At 42.9% G+C, this 21,480-nt stretch overlaps 2 protein-coding genes across 4 annotated transcripts in view; both read right to left on the minus strand.

Moving 5' to 3' along the window:
- The window catches only part of LOC115899268 (serine--tRNA ligase, cytoplasmic-like), a 28,233-nt gene extending 17,927 nt beyond the window's left edge, over positions 1-10,306 (minus strand). For all 3 annotated transcript variants that reach the window (XM_030937035.1, XM_030937033.1, XM_030937034.1), the window contains exons 1-2: positions 10,209-10,306; positions 4,365-4,530 (exon numbers count right to left, since the gene is read on the minus strand). In XM_030937035.1, the coding sequence (XP_030792895.1) occupies positions 4,365-4,502 (138 nt within the window). In that variant the 5' untranslated portion in view covers positions 4,503-4,530; positions 10,209-10,306. The remainder of the gene's footprint in view (positions 1-4,364; positions 4,531-10,208) is intronic.
- On the minus strand, positions 7,580-18,652 carry LOC104655794 (transcription initiation factor TFIID subunit 13). The gene is made up of 4 exons (XM_010355307.2): positions 18,555-18,652; positions 17,612-17,690; positions 10,209-10,306; positions 7,580-8,131 (listed from the first exon to the last, which is right to left on the minus strand). Exons 1-4 carry the CDS (start codon positions 18,579-18,581, stop codon positions 7,961-7,963), a joined length of 375 nt encoding a protein of 124 aa, XP_010353609.1. The 5' UTR covers positions 18,582-18,652; the 3' UTR covers positions 7,580-7,960.
- Between the last annotated feature and the right edge of the window lie 2,828 nt (positions 18,653-21,480).

Here is a 21,480-nt window from a genome sequence, read left to right on the forward strand (position 1 = left end):
ATTTTGAGACAGAGTCTTGCTCTGTCACCTAGGCTGGAGTGCAGTGGCTGGATCTCCGCTCACTGCAAGCTCCGCCTCCCAGGTTTACGCCATTCTCCTGCCTCAGCCTCCTGAGTAGCTGGGACTACAGGCGCCCACCACCTCGCCCGGCTAGTTTTTTGTATTTTTTAGTAGAGACGGGGTTTCACCGGGTTAGCCAGGATGGTCTCGATCTCCTGACCTTGTGATCCGCCCGTCTTGGCCTCCCAAAGTGCTGGGATTACAGGCTTGAGCCACCGCGCCCGGCCTAGCAATGTCAATTTCTTGGTTTTAATATTGTACTAGAGTTATATAAGATGTTATCATTGGGGAAAACAGGACCATTCTACTATTTTTCCAACTTCCTGTAAATCTATAATCATTCTGAGATTCCTTCCTATTTGCAAGGCACCAGGGTAGGTATTGGGAGCATAAAAGAAAATAAGGCCAGGTGTGGTGACTCATGCCTGTAGTTCCAGCACTTTGGGAGGCTGAAGTGGGTGGGTCGCTTGAGCCCAGGAATTCGAGACCAGCCTGGGCAACATGGCAAAACCCTGTCTCTACAAAAAAAAAAAAAAAAAAACAAAAATACAAAAATTAGCTGAGCATGGTGGCATGTGCCTGTCGTCCCAGCTACTTGGGAGGCTGAGGTGAGAGGATCACTTGATTCCAGGAGGCAGAGGCTGCAGTGAGCGGAGATCGTTCCACTGCACTCCAGCCTGGGTGACAGAATAAGACTCTATCACAAAAGAGAAAAAGAAAAGAAACAAAAAGAAAATAAAACGAAACTGAATATTGCAACAATGCTGAATGTTTCAATCAATGAATATAGCATATCCCTTCATTATTTTTAATTTCTCTCAGCAATGTTTTATAGTTTTCAGTGTATGAGTCTTAAATGTTATTTATTAGGTATATCTCTATGTACATGGTGCTTCTAAACTGTTGCTTGTTTATAGAAGTACCTTTGACTCCGTGTATTGTATCCAGTGATTTTGTTATTTAATTTTAATAGTTCAGATTCTGCATACACAATCAAGTGATCTGCAAATAATGACAGTTTCTTCCATTCCAATCTTTTATTTCTGTTTTCTTGTCTTATTCATACTGCCTGGAACCTTTGGCATGATGTTGATTAGAAGAGGTGACAACAGACATACTTGTCTTGTTCCTAACCTCAAGGGGAAAGCATTCAATATTTCATCATTAAGAAAAATGTGGCCGGACGCAGTGGGTCACACTTGTAATACCAGCACTTTGGGAGGCCAAGGTGGGCAGATCACAAGATCAAGAGATCGAGACCATCCTGGCCAACATGGTGAAAACCCCATTTCTACCAAAAATATAAAAATTAGCTGGGCGTGGTGGCATGTACCTGTAGTCCCAGCTACTCAGGAGGCTAAGGCAGGAAAATCGCTTGAACCTGGGAGGCAGAGGTTGCAGTGAGCTGAGGTCGCGCCACTGCATTCCAGCCTGGCAACAGAATGAGACTGTCTCAAGAAAAGAGAAGAGAAGAGACAAGACAAGACAAGGGCTTTTCTGTATCTACTATCAGATTAAGGAAGCTCCCTTCTATTCTCAGTTTATTGCATTTTTATCATGAGCAACTGACTCTCCACATTAAAAAAAATTTTTGATCTATCTCACATAATACACCAAAATTAATATTAAATAAATCTTATACCTAAACGTAAAAGGTAAAGAAATAAAATGTCTACCAAAAAAAAACTGGAAAATCTCTTCTGGAGGTTAAGATATAACATGATTTTCAAAACAGAATACAAATTCTGTGATTTATCTATTGTGTTTTGGAAAAATTAGGAACTTCTATTCATCACAAGACTGAAAGAACGAAAAGGCAAGCCACAGAATGGGAGAGGAGATCTGTGGTATCTGTATCTCACAGGTATTCTTCTATCCACTCTATATAAATAATTCCTATAAACCACTAAGCAAAGGACAAATAAAAATTGGTCAAAAGGCTTGAACAGGTACTTCTCAAAATAGGCTATCCAAATGCCATCAACTTACGAAAAAGCGCCCAATATCTTTAGTCACCAAAAAAATGCAAATTGAAATAACACGGAGATACCACTATGTATCTACCAGAATGGCTAAATTAAAAGGACTGCCAATGTCAAGTGTTGGCAAGTATGCCAAGCAACTGGAACTCTTAGATACTGCTGGTGGGAATATCAATCATTACAACCACTTTGGAAAACTACTTGGTATTATCTGCTAAATCTAAACATGTGCCCACCCTATGATCCAGCAATTCTATTCCTTGGTACATACCCAACAGAAATGAGTGTTTATGTCTACCAAAAGACACACATAAGAATGTACACATATTCTTATCACAAAATGTAAGTATTTGAGGTGATGGATATGTTAATTAGCTTGCTTTTATTATTCCACATTGTATTCATAAATGATAACATTGCATTGTACCCTATAAATATATACAACTATAATTTGTTAGTTGACAAACATTTTTTTTAAAAGAGTCTCTAGCAGCTTATTCATAATGCCCTCAACTGGTAACAACCCAGTTTATCCAAATGTCATGAAGTAAATAAGCCAGTAGAATTGATTGGCATATTTACATAATGGAGTATTATATAGCAATGAAAAGAACCAACTACTGCTACATGTTAGTAACATGGATGAATCCTACAGACATACTCTTGAAAGAAAGAAGCCATGCCGGGTGCGGTGGCTCACGCCTGTAATCCCAGCACTTCGGGAGGCCGAGGCGGGTGGATCACAAGGTTAGGAGATCAAGACCATCCTGGCTAACATGGTGAAACCCCGCCTCTACTAAAATACAAAAAAAATTAGCTGGGTGTGGTGGTGGGCACCTGTAGTCCCAGCTACTCGGGAGGCTGAGGCAGGAGAATGCTGTGAGCCCAGAAGGTGGAGGTTGCAGTGAGCCAAGATCATACCACTCCAGTGTGGGTGACTGAGCAAGACTCAAAAAAAAAAAAAAAAGGAAGCCACATACAAAAGTATATACTATACCAGTCCATTTACATGAAGTTCAAAATCAGGCAAAGTAATTTATGGTGATAGAGGTAAGAATACTATTATTTTTGGAGGAGGGGCTGACTGGGAGGTGGCATAAGGCAATCTGCTGTAAATGTCTTATATTTTGATCTGGGTGTTACATTGGTGTATAGATTTAGAAAACTCATCAACCAGTATACTAAGATTTGTGTACTTTACTGTTTATATGTCAATAAAAATAAGTTTCCGAAGGGTATATACAGGAATAGTATAAATGCTGTGTAAGAGATTTGTAAGATAATATAAGGAGAGCACTCAACAAATGAGGTGGCACTACGAGAGTAGCTGAGTGGCAAAGAGGGCTCATGGAAGTGGGAGCGGCACACCCTGATAAGGCACGTGCCAGGAAGAGGCCACAGTCACAGAAGTGTGAGAGTCTAGGAGTAGCAATAACAAGCTAGAGCAAAGAGCAGGGGGATCTGTGTGGGAAGTGTAGACGGCGAGGCCAGGAAGGCATGGGGGACTTTGTAAACTGTATTCAGAAATTTCGATTTTTATGTTTTAAGGCTGTACTGTCCAATATAGTAGCTTTCAATACCATGTGACTATTAGCATTTGAAATTTGAAATAAGCACCTGAACAGAGTGGTGCTTTAAGTGTGAAACACACTTTGGAGTTTGAGAACTTGTTCCAGAAAAAAACCAACAGTAAAATATCTCAGTAGTTTCCGTAATTTATTTATTTTTTTCAGATGAAGTCTCACTTTGTCCCGCAGGCTGGAGTGCAATGGCACGATCTCGGCTCACTGCAACCTCTGCCTCCTGAGTTCAAGCAATTCTCCTGCCTCAGCCTCCCGAGTAGCTGGGAAAACAGGCGCCCGCCACCACACCTGGCTAATTTGTGTGTGTGTGTGTGTGTGTGTGTGTGTTTTTGTTTTGTTTTTGGAGACACAGTTTTGCTCTGTCACCCAGGTTGGAGTGCAGTGGCGTGCTCTCGGCTCACTGCAAGCTCTGCCTCCTGGGTTCACGCCATTCTCCTGCCTCAACCTCCCAAGTAGCTGGCACTACAGGTGCCCGCCACCCTACCCGGCTAACTATTTTTGTATTTTTAGTAGAGACGGAGTTTCACCATGTGGGTCAGGCTCATCTCAAACTCCTGACCTCAGGTGATACACCAGCTTCAGCCACCCAAAGGGCTGGGATTACAGGCGTAAGCCACCGTGCCAGGCTAGTTTCAGTAATTTAAAAACACTGATTATATGTTGAAAATATAATTTTGGGGCTGGGCGTGGTGGTTCACCTCGCCCAGGCTGACCTCAGTGCACTGGCCAGGCCCCCTACCTTGGAGGTAAATGATTTGATCTTCCCAAAGAGTGACTTCTTGCTGGTAAAGATGAGGTCATCTTCCACATCCTCGCCTTCCATGATGGCACAGCTGTCAGCTGCTGGCAGGTCACAGTCCTTGAGGGTAGCATTCATCACCAGCTTGGAGTACTTGTACTCTAGTCTATAAAACAGGAGGATGGGAAAGAGAAGATCCCAAAACGTGGGAATAAGGGGGAAAGAGGTAGAGAGGTTGGGCTACAAACAGGTCCTATTCCCATGCCATGGGTGAGGAGACTGAAGCATGGTAAAATGGTGTCAGGGCTGTGGGACTAGAAGGAATCTTGGTTCCCAGTTCAGTGATCTTTGTTCCTTAAGCCTGTTTCTGTGATCTCAAAGTTTAATAGAAATATCAAAATCTTAATGTCATTCTCTGTATTGTTAAGAATAACAAATTAAGGATACTCTTTGCTTTTGAGAATTTAACATCCATTTATAGACTCCTACGTGGTACCATCCCTGTTCAGGAGTCAGGATAACCAAACCATGCACTGGATAAGTGGTTCAACAAGTCTCTGGCCAGAGTCACAGAGTCTGCAGCCAATTCCAGAGAAAAACCCCATTAATTTACACTTTCAGATATTCTCCCTGATCAATAATCCAACCCTGTCCATCCCCAAACTCCAATACCGCATCATGTACTTTTGATTCTTTTTCCAAAAGTAGCAAGTCAAGACAGTGAGCAGGATGGCAGTACAGGCACCTGCAGAGATGCCCACTTTCAGCCAGAAATCTATGGTTTCTATTACGAAGTAAAGCAGCTTCTTCAATTTGGAGTTGTAAGGAGGGAACCCTAGAACTGCTGGCCATCATGTTCCTTTGCCACTCTGAGAATAAAACCAAACTTAGGATAAAAGACAGAGAGACAGAGTCTTGCTTCTCAAGTACTTAGATCCAGTCAACCCTAAATTCAGCTCCATCCCTTCTTTTCCATGTTTCGGTTAGGTAAGCCAATAACTTCCTTGTTTATGCTATTAATAGTTTTGAGTTAAGTTGTATCACTTGCAACCTAAAATAGTCTTAATGCAAAGCCCCACTCAGTCTGGGCAACACAGTGAAATAGCTTCTCTAGCCAGGCATGCCTGTAGTCCCAGCTACTCCGGAGGCTGAGGTGGGAGGGTTATTTGAGTGCAGGAGGTCAAGGCAGTGAGCCATGATTATGCCACTGCACTCCAGCCTGGGTGACAGAGTAAGCAGTTTACTGCAGCCTTGACCTCCCAGGCTCAAGCGATTCTCCCACCTCACCCTCCTGAGTAGCTGGGACCACAAACGGACACCACTGTGCCTGGCTCTCTTTTTTACAGAGATGGGGTCTTGTCATCTTGCCCAGGCCGGTCTCCAACTCCTGGGCTCAATCGATCCTCCCACCTCAGCCTCCCAAGTAGCTGAGACTACAGGCATGCCACCATGCCTGGCTAATTTTTTTGCATTTTTTGTAGAGACAGGGTTTCAATATGTTGGCCAGGCTGGTCTTGAACTCCTGACCTCAAGCAATCCACCCGCCTTGGCCTCCCAAAGTGCTGGGATTACAGGTGTGAGGCATTGTGCCTGGCCTTGATTTTTAGCAGAGATGGGGTCTCTCTATGTTGCCCAGACTGGTCTCCAACTCCTGGGCTGAAGAGATCCTCCTGCCTAGGCCTCCCAAAGTGCTGGGATTACAGGCATGGGCCACAGGTGCCCAGCCCTGCTTTTTTAAATGAAAAGATTCACCCTGATATGCACTGAAATAAAAAAAATTTTCAACTAGACTAAGCAGCAAGAATTATCATATTACCAGTAATGGGCATAATATTCTAGGAGAAAAAAAGTCATAAATCAGTCAGATTCCAGGATTAACCTGTTTAATTGTTCACATTTTATTCCTGTATCAGTAGATTAAGAAAGTAAAACTTTCCCAAGCACTGATTTATAGATCATGTTTGTAAGTGACACACAAAAAGTTAAGTTTCATAAACAGTAACATTCAGTGATCTACTTAAATCCAATTGTAATCCTTACGTTAAGCTAAGGGCAATAATAATTTAATACAATAGACTAAATATACACAATACCCACTGTATCCAAAACTACAAACATGGTTTCCATAGCCACATATGGTTTTAGTCAAGGACACATTTCCACAATGAACAAGTACTTAAAATATGTTAATAAAACACTAACCCAAATGCTTATCCTGCCATGAGCTTTTTAAGCAATGCCATTCCTTCTACTGAAAGCATTTATTTTTAGAAGCTCAAATCTGATCTGGGAAAACGGGTTCTCCTAAAACTTAACAGGATGTCATAAATCTGAAAAGATTTTAAATCAAAAAGCCTTCCAACACAGCATTATTCATGTGAAACTTGATTTCTTAAAAAATAATAATAATAACTTGTTATCTGAAGAAAATTAAAACAAATTATCTTTTAAGAGATATAAACATTCTCACAAAAAACTGTATTTTCTTCTATCATCTCTTTAAAAGAAATGCAAACCAGTTTATTATCTGTATTTTTTTTTTGAGACAGAGTCACACTCTCTTGCTCAGGTTGGAATGCAGTGGCACCATCCCAGCTCACTGCAATGTCTGCCTCCTGGGTTCAAAGCAATTCTTCTGCCTCAGCCTCCCGAGTAGCTGGGATTACAGGCACATGCCTCCATGCCTGGCTAATTTTTTAATTTTTAGTAGAGGCAAGGTTTTGCGATGTTGGCCAGGCTGGTCTCGAACTCCTGGCCTCAAGTGATCTGCCTGACTCAGTCTCCCAAAGTGCTTGCATTACAGGTGTGAGCCACCACACCTGGCCTAGTTCATTATCTTTAATAATAAACTAGACAATAAACTAGTTGCTGTCTAAAAACTTCTGAATACATGAAGTACAAGTCTGAGCTGTCGAGTCAAAAATGCCATTTAGATTTCACATATTAAATAGCTACAGTAGGCCAGGCATGGTGGCTCACACCTGTAATCCCAGCACTTTGAAAGGCCGAGGCAGGTGGATCACCAGGTCAAGAGACTGAAACCATCCTGGCTAACATGGTGAAACCCCGCCTCTACTAAAAATACAAAAAATTAGCCAGGCGTGGTGTTGGGCACCTATAGTTCCAGCTACTCGGGAGGCTGAAGAAGGAGAATCACTTGAACCCGGGAGGTGGAGCTTACAGTGAGCTGAGATAGTGCCACTGCACTCCAGCCTGGTGACATAGTGAGATTTTTTCAAAAAAAAAAAAAAAAAAAAAAAAGCTACAGTATAGCTTACAAGGGCATAAACATACCTAACAGATAAATACTACTTTATCCTTTAGATAGTCAAAAGTCAGAAGGAACGGCATGGTTTGCAAGGTACATTGACTTATGTGTGGTCATTAAACCCCAGTAAGTAATTCAAGTATGGTAATACAAAGGCAGGCAATTAAATGCACCCATATCACTCTAAAATCAAAGGCATAAAAATAAAGGCTGAAAACTTTCTCCATCTTTCATTTACATGGCTAGATATCAGAACCTTACTTTAGAAAATAGACAACTATTATATATGATTTCCCCAGACGGTAATTTTCAGAAACTACAAAAAGTGTCAAGATCCATAGTTTGCTTCATCAAATGCTTTTCTAGCTCGTTTCAATTCTTCATTCATAGTAAGCAAGTCTTTAACCCTGGCAAACTTTCTTGGGTCCTTTCGAATCAAGAAGACAATATCTTCAACTTGTACTCGACCTTGTCTTCCAATTGACATTGCCTTGTGAGTCTATTACAAAGAAACATATTGCATTGAATTTTTTACAATCTAATATTTTACTGTTTTAATTTGCATTTATTAATTGCAAGTGAGGTAGAAGATTTTCTCTCATTATTATGGCTATATAATGGCTATTCATTTGTGAATTATCTTTCTACTTATGTCCTCTGTCCATTTCCTAGTGGGTTATTAGCAATGTTCCCCTTTATGCTTCACAGGCACTTTAAAATATATATATATATTTTTTTGAGACGGAGTCTCGCTCTGTCGCCCAGGCTGGAGTCCAGTGGCTGGATCTCAGCTCACGGCAAGCTCCGCCTCCCGGGTTCACGCCATTCTCCTGCCTCAGCCTCCTGAGTAGCTGGGACTACAGGCGCCTGCCACCACGCCCAGCTACCTTTTTTTGTATTTTCAGTAGATACGGGGTTTCACTGTGTTAGCCACTCTTGTCTTGAACTCCTGAACTCAGGTGAACCACCTGCCTCGGACTCCCAAAGTGCTGGGATTACAGGTGTGAGCCACCATGCCCAGCCAAAAAAATATCTTAAGGACATTAAAATGTCAGCTTTATTGTTCCTTTTCTGTTTTTTGATATATGTAGATTTTGTCTTCATTTGTATAAAATAATTTTATCATTTTGTGTACTCACCCATTTCATTTATGCTTTTTGTCCTCCTCCATCTTAATACCCAATAAATATTGGTGGGTTTTCTAAAAACCAAATAAATCTACCTCATCCCCTGTCATTATATACTCACCTGTGCAAAACTGAAGACCTATCATAGCATTATTTCTAATGACTAAAAAGTAGAAGCTAAATACTTAATAATATGGCATTGAGCCGGACACAGTGGCTCACACCAGTAATCCCAGAACTTTATGAGGCTGAGGGGTTAGATCGCTTGAACCCAGGAGTTCAAGACCAACCTGGGCAACATAGTGAGACCCTGTCTCTACAAAAAAATTAAAAATTAACAGAGCTGGCCAGGCGCGGTAGCTCACGCCTGTAATCCCAGCACTTTGGGATGCCAAGGCGAGTAGATCAAGAGGTCAGGAGATCAAGACTATCCTGGCTAACATGGTGAAACCCCATCTCTACTAAAAACACAAAAAATTAACCGGGCGTGGTGCCGGGCGCCTGTAGTCCCAGCTACTCGGGAGGGTGAGGCAGGAGACGGCTTGAACCCAGGAGGCAGAGCTTGCAGTGAGCGGAGATCGTGCCACTGCACTCTAGCCTGGGCGACAGAGCGATACTCCGTCTCAAAAAAAAAAAAACTAAAAAATAAAATAAAATAAAATAAAAAAAGCAGGGCATGGTGGCATATGCCTGTAGTCCTAGGTATTTGAGAGGCTGAAGTAGGAGGACCACTTGAGTCTGGAAGGTCTCAGCTGCAGTGCACAATGATCATGCCACTGCACTCCAGCTGGGGAAACAGAGTGAGATCCTGTCACACACACACACACACACAAAAACATTGTATATCTTTAAATACTGGAAAAGGAGGGGAAAAAAATAAACCTACGTTGGACAATGGCATTGGGGTAATATTTTTATTTTATTCAAGGATTTTATAATTATGTCCTTACAAAAAATGGAAGAGGCTAGGTGCGGTGGCTCACGCTTGTAATCCTAGCACTTTGGGAGGCCAAGGCTGGCGGATCACCTGAGGTTGGGAGTTCGAGACCAGTCTGACCAATGCAGAGAAACCCTGTCTCTATTAAAAATACAAAATTAGCCAGGCGTGGTGGCACATGCCTGTAATCCCAGCTCCTCAGAGGTTGAGGCAGGAGAATCCCTCGAACCCGGCAGGCAAAGGCTGCAGTGAGCCGAGATCACGCCATTGCACTCCAGCCTGGGCAACAAGAATGAAACTCCATCTCAAAAAAAAAAAAGGAAGAAGGGGGGATAGAATATGTATGTATAACCTCCATCCTTAATGATAAACAGTAACCAATAACTTCTGCAAACAAGCACTCAAATGGATAGCTTATTTCAAAGGGATGACATAAGTTCTAGTCTTACCTAAAGTTTAATATTTCAAATCTATTCTTCAATTAAGTAAGACCAGTTAGGAAAGAATCTTACCATTTCAGTGATAAACTCTATGACAAGATCTTCAAGAATATCCACTGACTCAGTGTAAGGATTCTGGTCATCCCCAAAACCATACATCATACATCGCACTGTAAGAGAACAATCACTTTTGTTTACTTTTACAGATTTAACAATTTGATGCTTTAAAAAAAATAAACTAGAAGTGAACCAAGTTATAGACAATATTGGTATAAAAACATATTTACATTGTATTTGTTATCTCCAAGTATGGATTCTGGTGTAAAAGGTTTAAGAACAGTCTGATGACCAACTGTTCCCAGATAGCCGCCAACCAAACTCTTCCTTCCTCCCAGCTACTGAACCCTAAGGTAAACAGTGTTTTCCTAATCTCTATCATCTACTTACCAGCCCCTGACCCCAGCAGAACACCTTTAAGTAGGAAATTCTGGCAGGGGACAGGACAGATAGCAACAGCTTAGCCTTTTTTGGAGACAGTTTTTGTGTGTGGGCATGGCAGAGGGGCATTGGAAAAAAGGTAGACTCTTTACTGATATTACCATAGGGGAAAAGACATGAGAGAAAGTTCTCCAAATACTTTTTTTTTTTTTTTTTTTTTGAGACAGAGTCTCGCTCTGTCGCCCAGGCTGGAGTGCAGTGGCGCCATCTCGGCTCACTGCAAGCTCCGCCTACCGGGTTCATGCCATTCTCCTGCCTCAGCCTCCCAAGTAGCTGGAACTACAGGCGCCCACCACCATGCCCGGCTAATTTTTTGTATTTTTAGTAGAGACGGGGTTTCACCATGTTAGCCAGAATGGTCTTGATCTCCTGACCTCTTGATCCACCTGCCTCGGCCTCCCAAAGTGCTGGGATTACAGGCGTGAGCCACTGTGCCTGGTCCCAAATACATTCTTACAGGAAGCAACAGGGTAATCAAAATTAGAAAGCAGAGGGCTTACTACAAGGAATTTTGACATTTCCTAGATCAATACAACTGCTGGCAAAGCCCTTTCAGGCTTCATCTGAAGAAACCGTAGGAAATGAAAAAGGTAAGTCTAGGTTGGGTGCAGTGGCCCACACCTGTAATCCAGCACTTTGGGAGGCCCAGGCAACTAGACTGCTTGAGCTCAGGAGTTTGAGACAAGCCTAGGTAACATGGCGAAACCCTGTCTCTACAAAAAAAAAAAAAAAAATTAGCTGGGCGAAGGCTGGGATGGTGGCTCACGCCTGTAATTCCAGCACTTTGGGAGGTTAAGGCAGATCACTTGAGGACAGAAGTTTGAGATCAGCCTGGCCAACAAGGTGAAACCCCGTCTCTACTAAAAACAAAACACAAAAGTCAGCTGGGGGTGTTGGCAAATGCCTATAATCCCAGCTACTCGGGAGGCTGAGGCATGAGAATCACTTGAATCCAGGAGGCAGAGGTTGCAGTGAGCTGAGATCGTGCCACTGCACTCCAGCCTGGGTGACAGAGACTGTGTCTCAAAAATAATAATAATAATAATAATAATAGAAAGAGAAGTCTAATATACAGAAATAAAAAAACTGTAAAAGATAAACTGTATATAGTCCTTATATGCCAGGTACTCTCATAAGTCTTTACATATATAACTCATTTAATCCTCACAATGATCCTTTGAGGTAGATACTATTGATTATCCCCATTTTATAGATGAGAAAATTAAAGCACTGCAGTAACTGATTTACCCAAGGTCACAAAGCTATTAAGAGATGGAACCTGAGTTTGAACCCAGCTGATCTGCCTCAGGTCTTTCCTCATACCCACAACAGCATCGCACTTGTTGGTACTTGTAGTTTAGGGCAGACAGGATCCATACGAATTCTTTTCTTTGCTCCCCTTTTTTTGAGTCAGTCTTGGCTCTGTCGCCCAGGCTGGAGAGGTGTTGCAGTCACAGCTTGCTGCAGCCTCAACCTCCCTGGCTCATGTGAGCAGCTGGGACTACAGGCACATGCCACCATGCCTCGCTAATTTGTGGGGTTTTTTTGAGACGGAAGTCTCACTGTGTCACCCAGAATAGAGTGCAATGGCACAATCTCAGCTCACTGCAACCTCCACCTCCAGGGTTCAAGAGATTCTCAAGCTTCAGCCTCCAAGTAGCTGGGATTACAGGCATGCGCTACTACACCCGACTAATATTTTTGTATTTTTTAGTAGAGTCAGGGTTTTACCACATTGCCCAGGATAGTCTTGAATTCCTGGCCTCAAGTGCTCTGCCTGCCTTGGCCTCCCAAATTACTGGGATTACACGCATGAGCCACCACAGCCAGCCATTTTAAATTTTTTCTAGAGACGGGGGTCTCACTATGTTGCCCAGGCTGGTTTTGAACTGGTTTCTAAAAATTTATTTATTTTTGTTTTCTCGTAGAGACAGGGTCCCACCTTGTTGCCCAGGCTGGTCTTGAACTCCTGGACTCAAGCAATCCTCCTGCCTTGGCCTCCCAAAGTGCTGGGATTACAGGTGTGAGCCACCACACTCAGCTGAGATCCACACAGGTTCTTATCCTATCACCTATAAACTCCCAGTCCAGAGACAAGCCAGCACTGTGGTTCATGCCTATAATCCCTGCACTTCTGGAGGCCCAAGTGGGCAGATCACCTGAGGTCGGGAGTTTGAGACCAGCCTAAACAACATGGTGAAACCCCGTCTCTACTAAATATACAATAATTAGGGGGGCGTGGTGGCGCTTGCCTGTAATCCCAGCTACTAGGGATGCTGAGGCAGGAGAATTGCTTGAACCTAGGGGGCAGAGGTTGTGGTGAGCCAAGATCACGCCAATGCATTCCAATGGGCGACAGAGGAAGACTCAGTCTCAAAAAAAGTCCTTGAGACGACCCTAAAATCATACAGAAAAATTTTATACATTATCTGTACATGTGCATTTTTCTGGGAATAATTATAACTTTCATCAGATTCTCAAAGGCATGTATGTAAATGGTAAGAAACTGTCAAGTGCTGCAAGTGTTTTATTATCTTGATCTTAGTAGTGGTTACAAGTGTGTGAATGTGTGTGTGTGTGTGTGTGCACGTGTATACAGTTGCCCCTTAGTATCCTTGGGAGCTTGGTTCCAGGACCTCCCGTGGATACCAAAATCTTCAGATGCTCAAATCCCAGATATAAAATGTCATAGAGTTTGCATATAACCTAAACCCATCCTATCTATATTTTAAATCATCTCTAGGTTACTTACAATACCTAATACAATGTAAATGCTATGTAAATAGTTGCTATATTATATTGTTTAGGGAATAATGACCAGGAAAAAAATCTGTACATGTTCAATAGAGACACAGTTTTTTTTTTTTCCTGAATATTTTCCATCTGAGGTTGGTTGAATCCATGGATGCAGAACCCATGGATATAGAGGGCTGACTGTATAGTATACATAAAATTCAGCAAGCTGTTCACTTAAGACTTGCACAATTTATTGTATCTAAGTTTTATTTTTTTTAAAAAAGGTACGGCTGTGTGCAGTAGCTCATGGCTGTAATCCCAGCACTTTGGGAAGCGGAGGTGGGCGGATCACGAGGTCAGGAGATCAAGACCATCCAGGCTAACACGGTGAAACCCCATCTCTACTAAAAATACAAAAAATTAGCCGGGCGTGGTGGCGGGCGCCTGTAGTCCCAGCTACTTGGGAGGCTGACGCAGGAGAATGGCGTGAACCCGGGAGGCAGAGCTTTCAGTGAGCCGAGATCGCGCCACTGCACTCCAGCCTGGGCGACAGAGGGAGACTGTCTCAAAAAAAAAAAAAAAGAAAAATTAAAAAAAGATACTTGTAGAATACTTCTAAAGGAAGAAATGAGTAAATTAAGAATAATTCCTCTATTTAGAAGAAGTAAAAACTAGTAGAAGTACAAAGAGAAGAAAGTAGGCCAGGCCTACAGAAGAAAAGGGTGACTTGGAAACCAGCCTGAGATAGACATATCCCTAGGGTTTACACTGGCAAGAGTCTTTAGGTCCAGAAACAGGAGGAAAAAAACAAACACAGGAGCCAATAGGTTTTATGTTTCTGTTGTGGATTCTGTGCTTTTTTTTGCCTTTTTTTAAAAAAAGATAATTTTAGATTTACAGCTGAGTTGCAAAAATAGTACACAGTTCCCATATGCCCTATATTCAGCTTCTCCTTATGTTAACATGTTATACAACCATAGGGAGTCATCAAAGCTAAGAAATTAACATCGGTACAAGTACAGACTTTATTCAGATTTTACGAGTTTTTCCACCAATGTCCTTTTTGTTTCAGGTTCCCATACCATTTAGTTGTCATGTCTCCTTTGTTCCCTCTGATCTCTGACAGTTCCTCGACTTTTTCATCTTTCAAAACCTTGACACCTTTTTTTTTAATGAAACCATTGTTTACAAAAAACCTTGACACTTTTGAAGAATATTGGTCAGTTATCTTGTAGACTATCCCTCAATTTGGGTTTCTTTGATGTTTCCTCATTAGATTGAAGTTAGACATTACCAGGAAGAACACCAAGGTGATGTGTCCTCCTAATGCATCATATCTGGGGCATATAATGTCAATATACTGTATATTATTAGTGATGCTTTGATCACTTGGTTAACATGGTGTCTTCCAGAATTCTCCACTGTAGGTTTACTGTTTTTGTTTAAATATTTTGAGGACGATACTTTGTCACTAACATTTTGATGGGCAGAATTTACCAGACAGAAAATATATTTCACTGGAAAAGGGAAACTTATTATATGGGAAGTACGTAAACTGTATTTGGTTAAAGGGTCTATAAAGGCATAAACAAATGCCAGATAATGCTTTGAAATTCTATAGGCCCATTGCAACCTCAGCCTCCCAGGTTCCAGTGACTCTCTGGCCTCAGCTTCCCAAGTAGCTGCAATTTTTTTTTTTTTTTTTTTTGAGAGGCAGTCTTGCTCTGTCACCCAGGCTGGAGCCCAGTGGCGCCATCTTGGCTCACTGCAACCTCTGCCTCCGGGATTCAAGCGACTCTCCTGCCTCAGCCTCCCAAGTAGGTGGGACTACAGGCATGTGCCACCACGTCCAGCTAATTTTTTGTATTTTTAGTTGAGACGGGGTTTCACCGTGTTAGCCAGGATGGTCTCGATCTCCTGACCTCATGATCCACCCACCTCAGCCTCCCAAAGTGCTGGGATTACAGGCATGAGCTACCGTCTCCAGCCCTCGAGTAGCGGAATTATAGGCATTTAGCATCACCACGCCCAGCTAATTTTTGTATTTTTATTAGAGACGGGGTTTTGCCATGTTGGCCAGGCTGGTCTACAACTCCTGACTTCAAGTGATCCTCCCATCTTGGCCTCCCAAAGTGCAGGGATTACAGGCATGAGCCACTGTACCCAGTCCCCAACAAACTTTTTTTTTTAAGGTTCAGGAGAACAGATCTTTCGTCAGTAACCTCTGTGAATATTGAGGTAAGATAAGGAGAAGCCTGAAGATTCCAAATTCCTGTCATCACAAACTAATCTCACTGGAACAAAGGTCTTTGCTAACAATCAAGTGAACATCACTCTGGGATGCTCTGGTACAAGGATCCCATTCTTATGCTGATATAATAAGTAAAACCACATAATGGTATAAGGAGCATCAGAGAAATGAAATAAGAAATGGTCAGTTTTAGTGAGGAAACGAAATATGGAAAAGGATTTGGATGGTTAAAAAATAAGAGTGTCTGGCTGGGCTGGGTGTGGTGGCTCATGCCTGCAATCCCAGCAGTTTGGGAGGCTGAGGCAGGAGGATCACTTGAGGGTAGGAGTTTGAGACCAGCCTGGCCAACATGGTGAAACTAGTCTCTACTGAAAATACAAAAATTAGCTGGGTATGGCTGGGCACGGTGGCTCGTGCCTGTAATCCCAGCACTTTGGGAGGCCGAGTTGGGCAGATCATCTGAGGTCAGGAGTTAGAGACTAGCCTGGCTAACATGGTGAAACCCATTTCTACCAAAAAAACAAAAAATTAGCTGGGGCGTGGTGGCATATGCTGTAGTCCCAGCTACTCGGGAGGCTGAGTCAGGAGAATCACTTGAGCCCAGGAGGCAGAGGTTGCAGTGAGCCAAGATCACGCCATTGCACTCCAGGCTGGCGACAGTGAGACTCTGTCTCAAAAAAAAAAAAAAAAAAAAGATATACTGACCTTGCAGTTTGAAGGACATTTGGGAACTGCTCAGATATAACCCAGCCTAAATAAACCATATGATAAATCTGTGCTGCCTCATCTCTCAATACTTAGATATAACTTTACATAAAGGACCCAGGACTGGGAGATGGAGAGCACATTCTCATGCTGTGTTCCAGGGCTTGGCCTGTACCATCCGTAGTAGCAGCTGCTCTCCCTTCCTCGTGTTGCCAAAAGGGGTCAAAACCATCTACTGAGGGGGTAGGATGGAGAATCAATACATTATAATCTCCATGTCATTGCTTATTTTGTTTATTTATCTATTTTGGACACAGGGTCTGTTCCGTCACCAAGGCTGGAGTGCAGTGGCGCAATCGGGTTCACTGCAACCTCCACCTCCTGGGCTCTAACCATCCTCTCACCTCAGCCTCCAGAGTAGCTGGAACTACAGAGGTGTGCCACCATGCCCTGCTAATTTTTGTATTTTTTGTAGAAAGAGGGTTTCACTATGTCGCCCAGGCTGGTCTTGACCTCCTGGGCTCAAGCGATCTGCTTGCCTTGACCTCCCAAAGTGCTGGGATTACAGGCGTGAGCCACTGCATCTAGCCTCCATGTCACTATAATGCCTTACACTATTCACGACCTTCTTTTTGAGACAGAGTCTTGCTGTGTCACGCAGGCTGGAGTGCAGTGGCATAATCTTGGCTCACTGCAACTTCTCCCTCCTGGGTTCAAGCAAGCATGTCTGGCCAATTTGTGTATTCTTAGTAGGGACGCGGTTTCATCATGTTGGCCAGGCTGGTCTCGAACTCCTGACCTCCAGTGATTCACCTGCCTCAGCCTCCCAAAGTGCTGGGACTACAGGCGTGAGCCACTGCACCCAGCTGTTCACCACCTTCTTACTTTGTTCATGGCCTTAGTCCAAAGCCCAAGCCCCAACTCACTTGCTACTCTCCCTCAACACCTGTTGCAGGATCCATTATTATCTGTGGCTTACAAAGGAGCCTCTGTTTCTACTGCTGCAAAGGCAAGAGGAAAAATGGAGGTATGTTCTTCTGCCCTAAATTAAAACACGAACTACATTTGCTCACCTAAAAAGCAATTTATACACAGACACACATACACACACATATAATTGGAGTTAGGATTGGTACTATCTGATTCAAAAGTTAAACAGAATTTGATAGGCTAGTCTGAGAATATTGTCACTACAGGGAAATATTCAAAGCAATAAATGTACTTTGAAAGGACATGTCCAAAAGTTTTCATCATCTATAACAAAATCATTGTCAATACTACTTACATTCTTTAGAAAACAGTCTCTTTCTTTTACCCTGTCCACCTTCTGCACCTCCTCCAATTTCTTCATTTTCTTCCTCAAACTAAAAAATGTATATATAGAAATGTCAAATAATTGCCTTGCATTTGATATTTTAATAATAACAATTTTTTTTCATTTTTAACAGATAAGCAACAAAGCCTAAAGGAAGCAGAAAACAAAAACAAAAACAAAAAAAACCACACAGGAAACCTTAGCACTGAAGGGGCCTATGTATCTAGTCCAACTTCCAACTCATCCAAAAATGGCTTCTACAATGTTCCTAACAAATAATCCTACTGCTTCTACGTGTAAGAGTTCTAATGAACATAGGTTTTATTTTTAAACAACTAAGGTGGCCTATTGCTACTGTTACCGTTAAACAGTTGAGACTGACTCAAAGTCTACCTTTGTAAACTTTGTAGTAAGCAAAACTAATATTTACTAAGCATTTGTTTATACGGTACTAAAAACGTTCCTTAAGGAAGCCCGTAACCCTATTTTGTAACAAGAAAACTGACTGTCAAAGTTAAATAACTTGCTTAGAGAGAATGGAGATTTTGAAATCCAGGCTGTCTTTCAATGCATTCTTTTCCCATTACTTCACAGTAAGTACAGTTTTGTTAACAATTGAACTGTTGGTTCATAGTGAGCGCTAATAGATGTCAGTTTTGACCTCTGATGATTCTGTACGTGTTTCAGTGTCTGGCAAATACAGACCAAAATCAAGGGGAAAGGGGTCACAAAACCTACTCTTCCTTCATGTCCTTCCCCACTTTCTAAAATGATCAATCCTTAGGGCGGGAAGTCCCCGAATTCTGTTGGCGGAACTGACTAAGGCAAGCAGATCCGATTCTGAACTCTGTCTCCGCTACTGAGCCCGACGGAGTGAAGAAAAGAGAGGTTTTGGACAGAGACGGTCACTCACGGTGGGGTCTTCTTCCTCATCTGCCATCCCACTAGCCCTCCAACCCACAGCGTCCCCCCGGCTGGCTCCCAGCGGGTTACGCTACTTCCGCCGCCTCCCTTCCGGTGATGGGCGGAGCTGGAGCTGGGACTAGCTGGCTGCGGCCTGCGGGAGGACTGTGGTGCTTTCCACCCTAGCGGCGGAAATGCGACAGTCTCTAGCGGAGGAGGCCGGATCTCCTCCCTGTAACCCTGAAGGAATTGAAAACTAACAAAGAAAAGGAAATCACGGGCTAGGTGGTGTGTATCTCGTTGTCACCCTAAATTTGCTGCTGCGCGTTGAATCACGGCTTCCTGTTTGCGGACTGGGAAGCTATGGATCGTAGGAGGGCTAGCCAGCGGTCCTTTATCTGACACAAATGCTTTTAAATCATTTTAAAGTTTTGTGGTTCCACCGTTTCTAAGCACTGTGTTAATTATTGGGGATACTGTGCTTCACCAGAAATTTCCAAGAGATGGTGTCGCAAGACTAAGCATTTAAAATTTTGTGAAGGTTTTTGTTTTTTTTTTTGAGACCAAGTCTCACTCTGTCGCCCAGGCTGGAGTGTGTGGTGGCGCGATGCCGGCCCACTGCAACCTCCGCCTCCCGGGTTAAAGCCTCAGCCTCCCGAGTAGCTGGAATTACAGGCGTGCACCACCATGCCCGGCCTTATTTTTGTTTTTTTTTTTGAGACGCAGCCTCACTGTCCCCCAGGCTGGAGTGAAGTGGCGCAATCTGGGTTCACTGCAGCTTAGAACTGCTGGGCCCAAGCCATCCTCCCACCTCAGCCTCCAAGTAGCTGGGATTACAGGCGCACACCACCAATGCCCGGCTAATTTTTGTATTTTTAGTAGAGATGGTGTTTCGCCATATCGCCCAGGCTGGTCTGAAACTCTTGACCTCAAGCGATCTGCCCCCTCAGCCTCCCAAAGTGCTGGGATTACGAGTGTGAGCCACCGTGTCCACCAGGGAAGGCTTTTGGTTGGAACAATGATTGGGAAAACCACAGGCATTGGAAGGCCAGAGCTAGTGATATAAAATATGTGTCCTATAGTGTAACAGATGATGCTACATAAAGAAAATCCCGTAATACGATTTCTGAATGTCCTGCTGAACATTCGGTGAGTGAAAAGTAATTATCTGAGACTTGAACCTATCTTTGTTAATAAACACAACGCATTTTCCCACACTTTTAATGTACGATGAATTTTCTAGGAATGTTATTGCCCCAAAATTGAATAGTAATTGTATTTTGTTTTGTTTGGAATTCATCAAGAGCTGTATACCATTTCAAGAAATAACGTCACCAAAAGCACCATCACTTGTAATAATTTGAAGAGTGAATACTGAAAAAAGAACTTTGATTTGAGGAATCTGAGTTAAATTATTAGGCCCTGAGAGGCATTAAAATGAGAGGCAATCACATCCTACTTGCCCCCCTCTGAGCTATGTATTTATGTCTTAAAACTGCTTGCCATTCCACACATATTAGGTATAAATTAGCCTAATTATGCCCCACCAGACACTATATCCCACCCCCTATAGCTTCCTAATGTTTAGCCAATCACTAATCAATGTTATTTTTGTAAACCAATGAGAATTCCTTAAAGACAACTTTGTATCAGCCCACTCCCTGTCCTCATTCTTTTCCTTTAAAAATCCACTTGTACCTACTGCTAATCTTAGAGTGTATTCTGGGCCACTTTATGCTGCTGAGTTGCAATCCTCAAGTTTGGCCCAAATAAACTCTCTATTTATATTAATTTTGCCTCAGCTTCTTCCTTTTAGGTAGACAATACTCACTCAAATCAGTCTGCATTCAAAGTAATTCTACATATAGGTACAAGCATCTGAAATCTTCATTATACCTCATAGTGCCATCATGCCTGAGTATTTATATATTGAAATATACGTTGGCCGGGCACGGTGGCTCATGAGTGTAATCCCACCACTTTGGGAGGCCAAGGCGGGCGGATCACAAGGTCAGGAGATCGAGACCATCCTGGCTAACAGGTGAAACCCTGTCTCTATTAAAAAATACAACAAAAATTAGCCGGGCATGGTGGTGGGCGCCTGTAGTCCCAGCTACTGCGGAGACTGAGGCAAGAGAATGGTGTAAACCCGGGAGGCAGAGCTTGTAGTGAGCAGAGATTGTGCCACTGTACTCCAGCCTGGGCGACAGTGTGAGACACCATCTCAAAAAAAAAAAAAGATACGTTACTATTTTTACTTTACTTTTATATTACCTTTATGCCTGACCTCCTGGACACTGAATCACTGGATCCTGTTAGGGTATTATGTTATTTTCATAATTATGTGAGCAGGTAGATACATTAGTTATTTATTGTTGTGTAACAAATCACCTCAAAACTTAGTGGCTTACAACAAATATTTATTACACAGTTTCTGTGGGTCAGCAATGTGGGTGCAATTTAGCTGGGTGCCTGTTGCTCAAGGTCCCTCCTGTTGCAGTCAGGATGTTGGCTGGGGCCACGGTCATACCTCAAGTGTTGATGGAGGAGAATTTACCAGAGTCACTCACAGGTTGCTGGAGGTTTCAGTTCTTCGAGGTTGTTGGACTAAGGGCCTCAGTTCTTCACCGGATGTTGCCCAGAGGCCTTCCTCAGTTCCTTCCATGTAATCCACTCCATAGGGCAGTTTACAATGTGCCAGTTGCCTTCCTCCAGAGGACACAAGTGAGAGAACCCAGAAGACAGAACTCACAGGTTTTTTGTTGCCTAATTTTGGAAGTGACATCCCATCATTTCTGCCCTATTCTATTCACTAGAAGTGAGTAAAAAAGTGCAGCTAGGGCCGGGCGCAGTGGCTCACGCCTGTAATCCCAGCTCTTTGGGAGGCGGAGGCGGGTGGATCACGAGGTCAGGAGTTCCGAGACCAGCCTGGCCAA

Source organism: Rhinopithecus roxellana, chromosome 8, assembly GCF_007565055.1.
Source record: "Rhinopithecus roxellana isolate Shanxi Qingling chromosome 8, ASM756505v1, whole genome shotgun sequence".
Classification (NCBI taxonomy): domain Eukaryota; kingdom Metazoa; phylum Chordata; class Mammalia; order Primates; family Cercopithecidae; genus Rhinopithecus; species Rhinopithecus roxellana.

What these genes read in the sequence shown, in the direction of transcription:
- LOC104655794 (XM_010355307.2), bottom strand. Translation starts at nt 18,581, where the DNA reads ATGGCAGATGAGGAAGAAGACCCCACC. An exon ending in ATGAGGAAGAAGACCCCACC is followed by an intron (nt 17,691 to 18,554) that starts GTGAGTGACCGT and finishes TACATTTTTTAG; the next exon opens with TTTGAGGAAGAAAATGAAGA. An exon ending in GAGACTGTTTTCTAAAGAAT is followed by an intron (nt 10,307 to 17,611) that starts GTAAGTAGTATT and finishes GTTCTCTTACAG; the next exon opens with TGCGATGTATGATGTATGGT.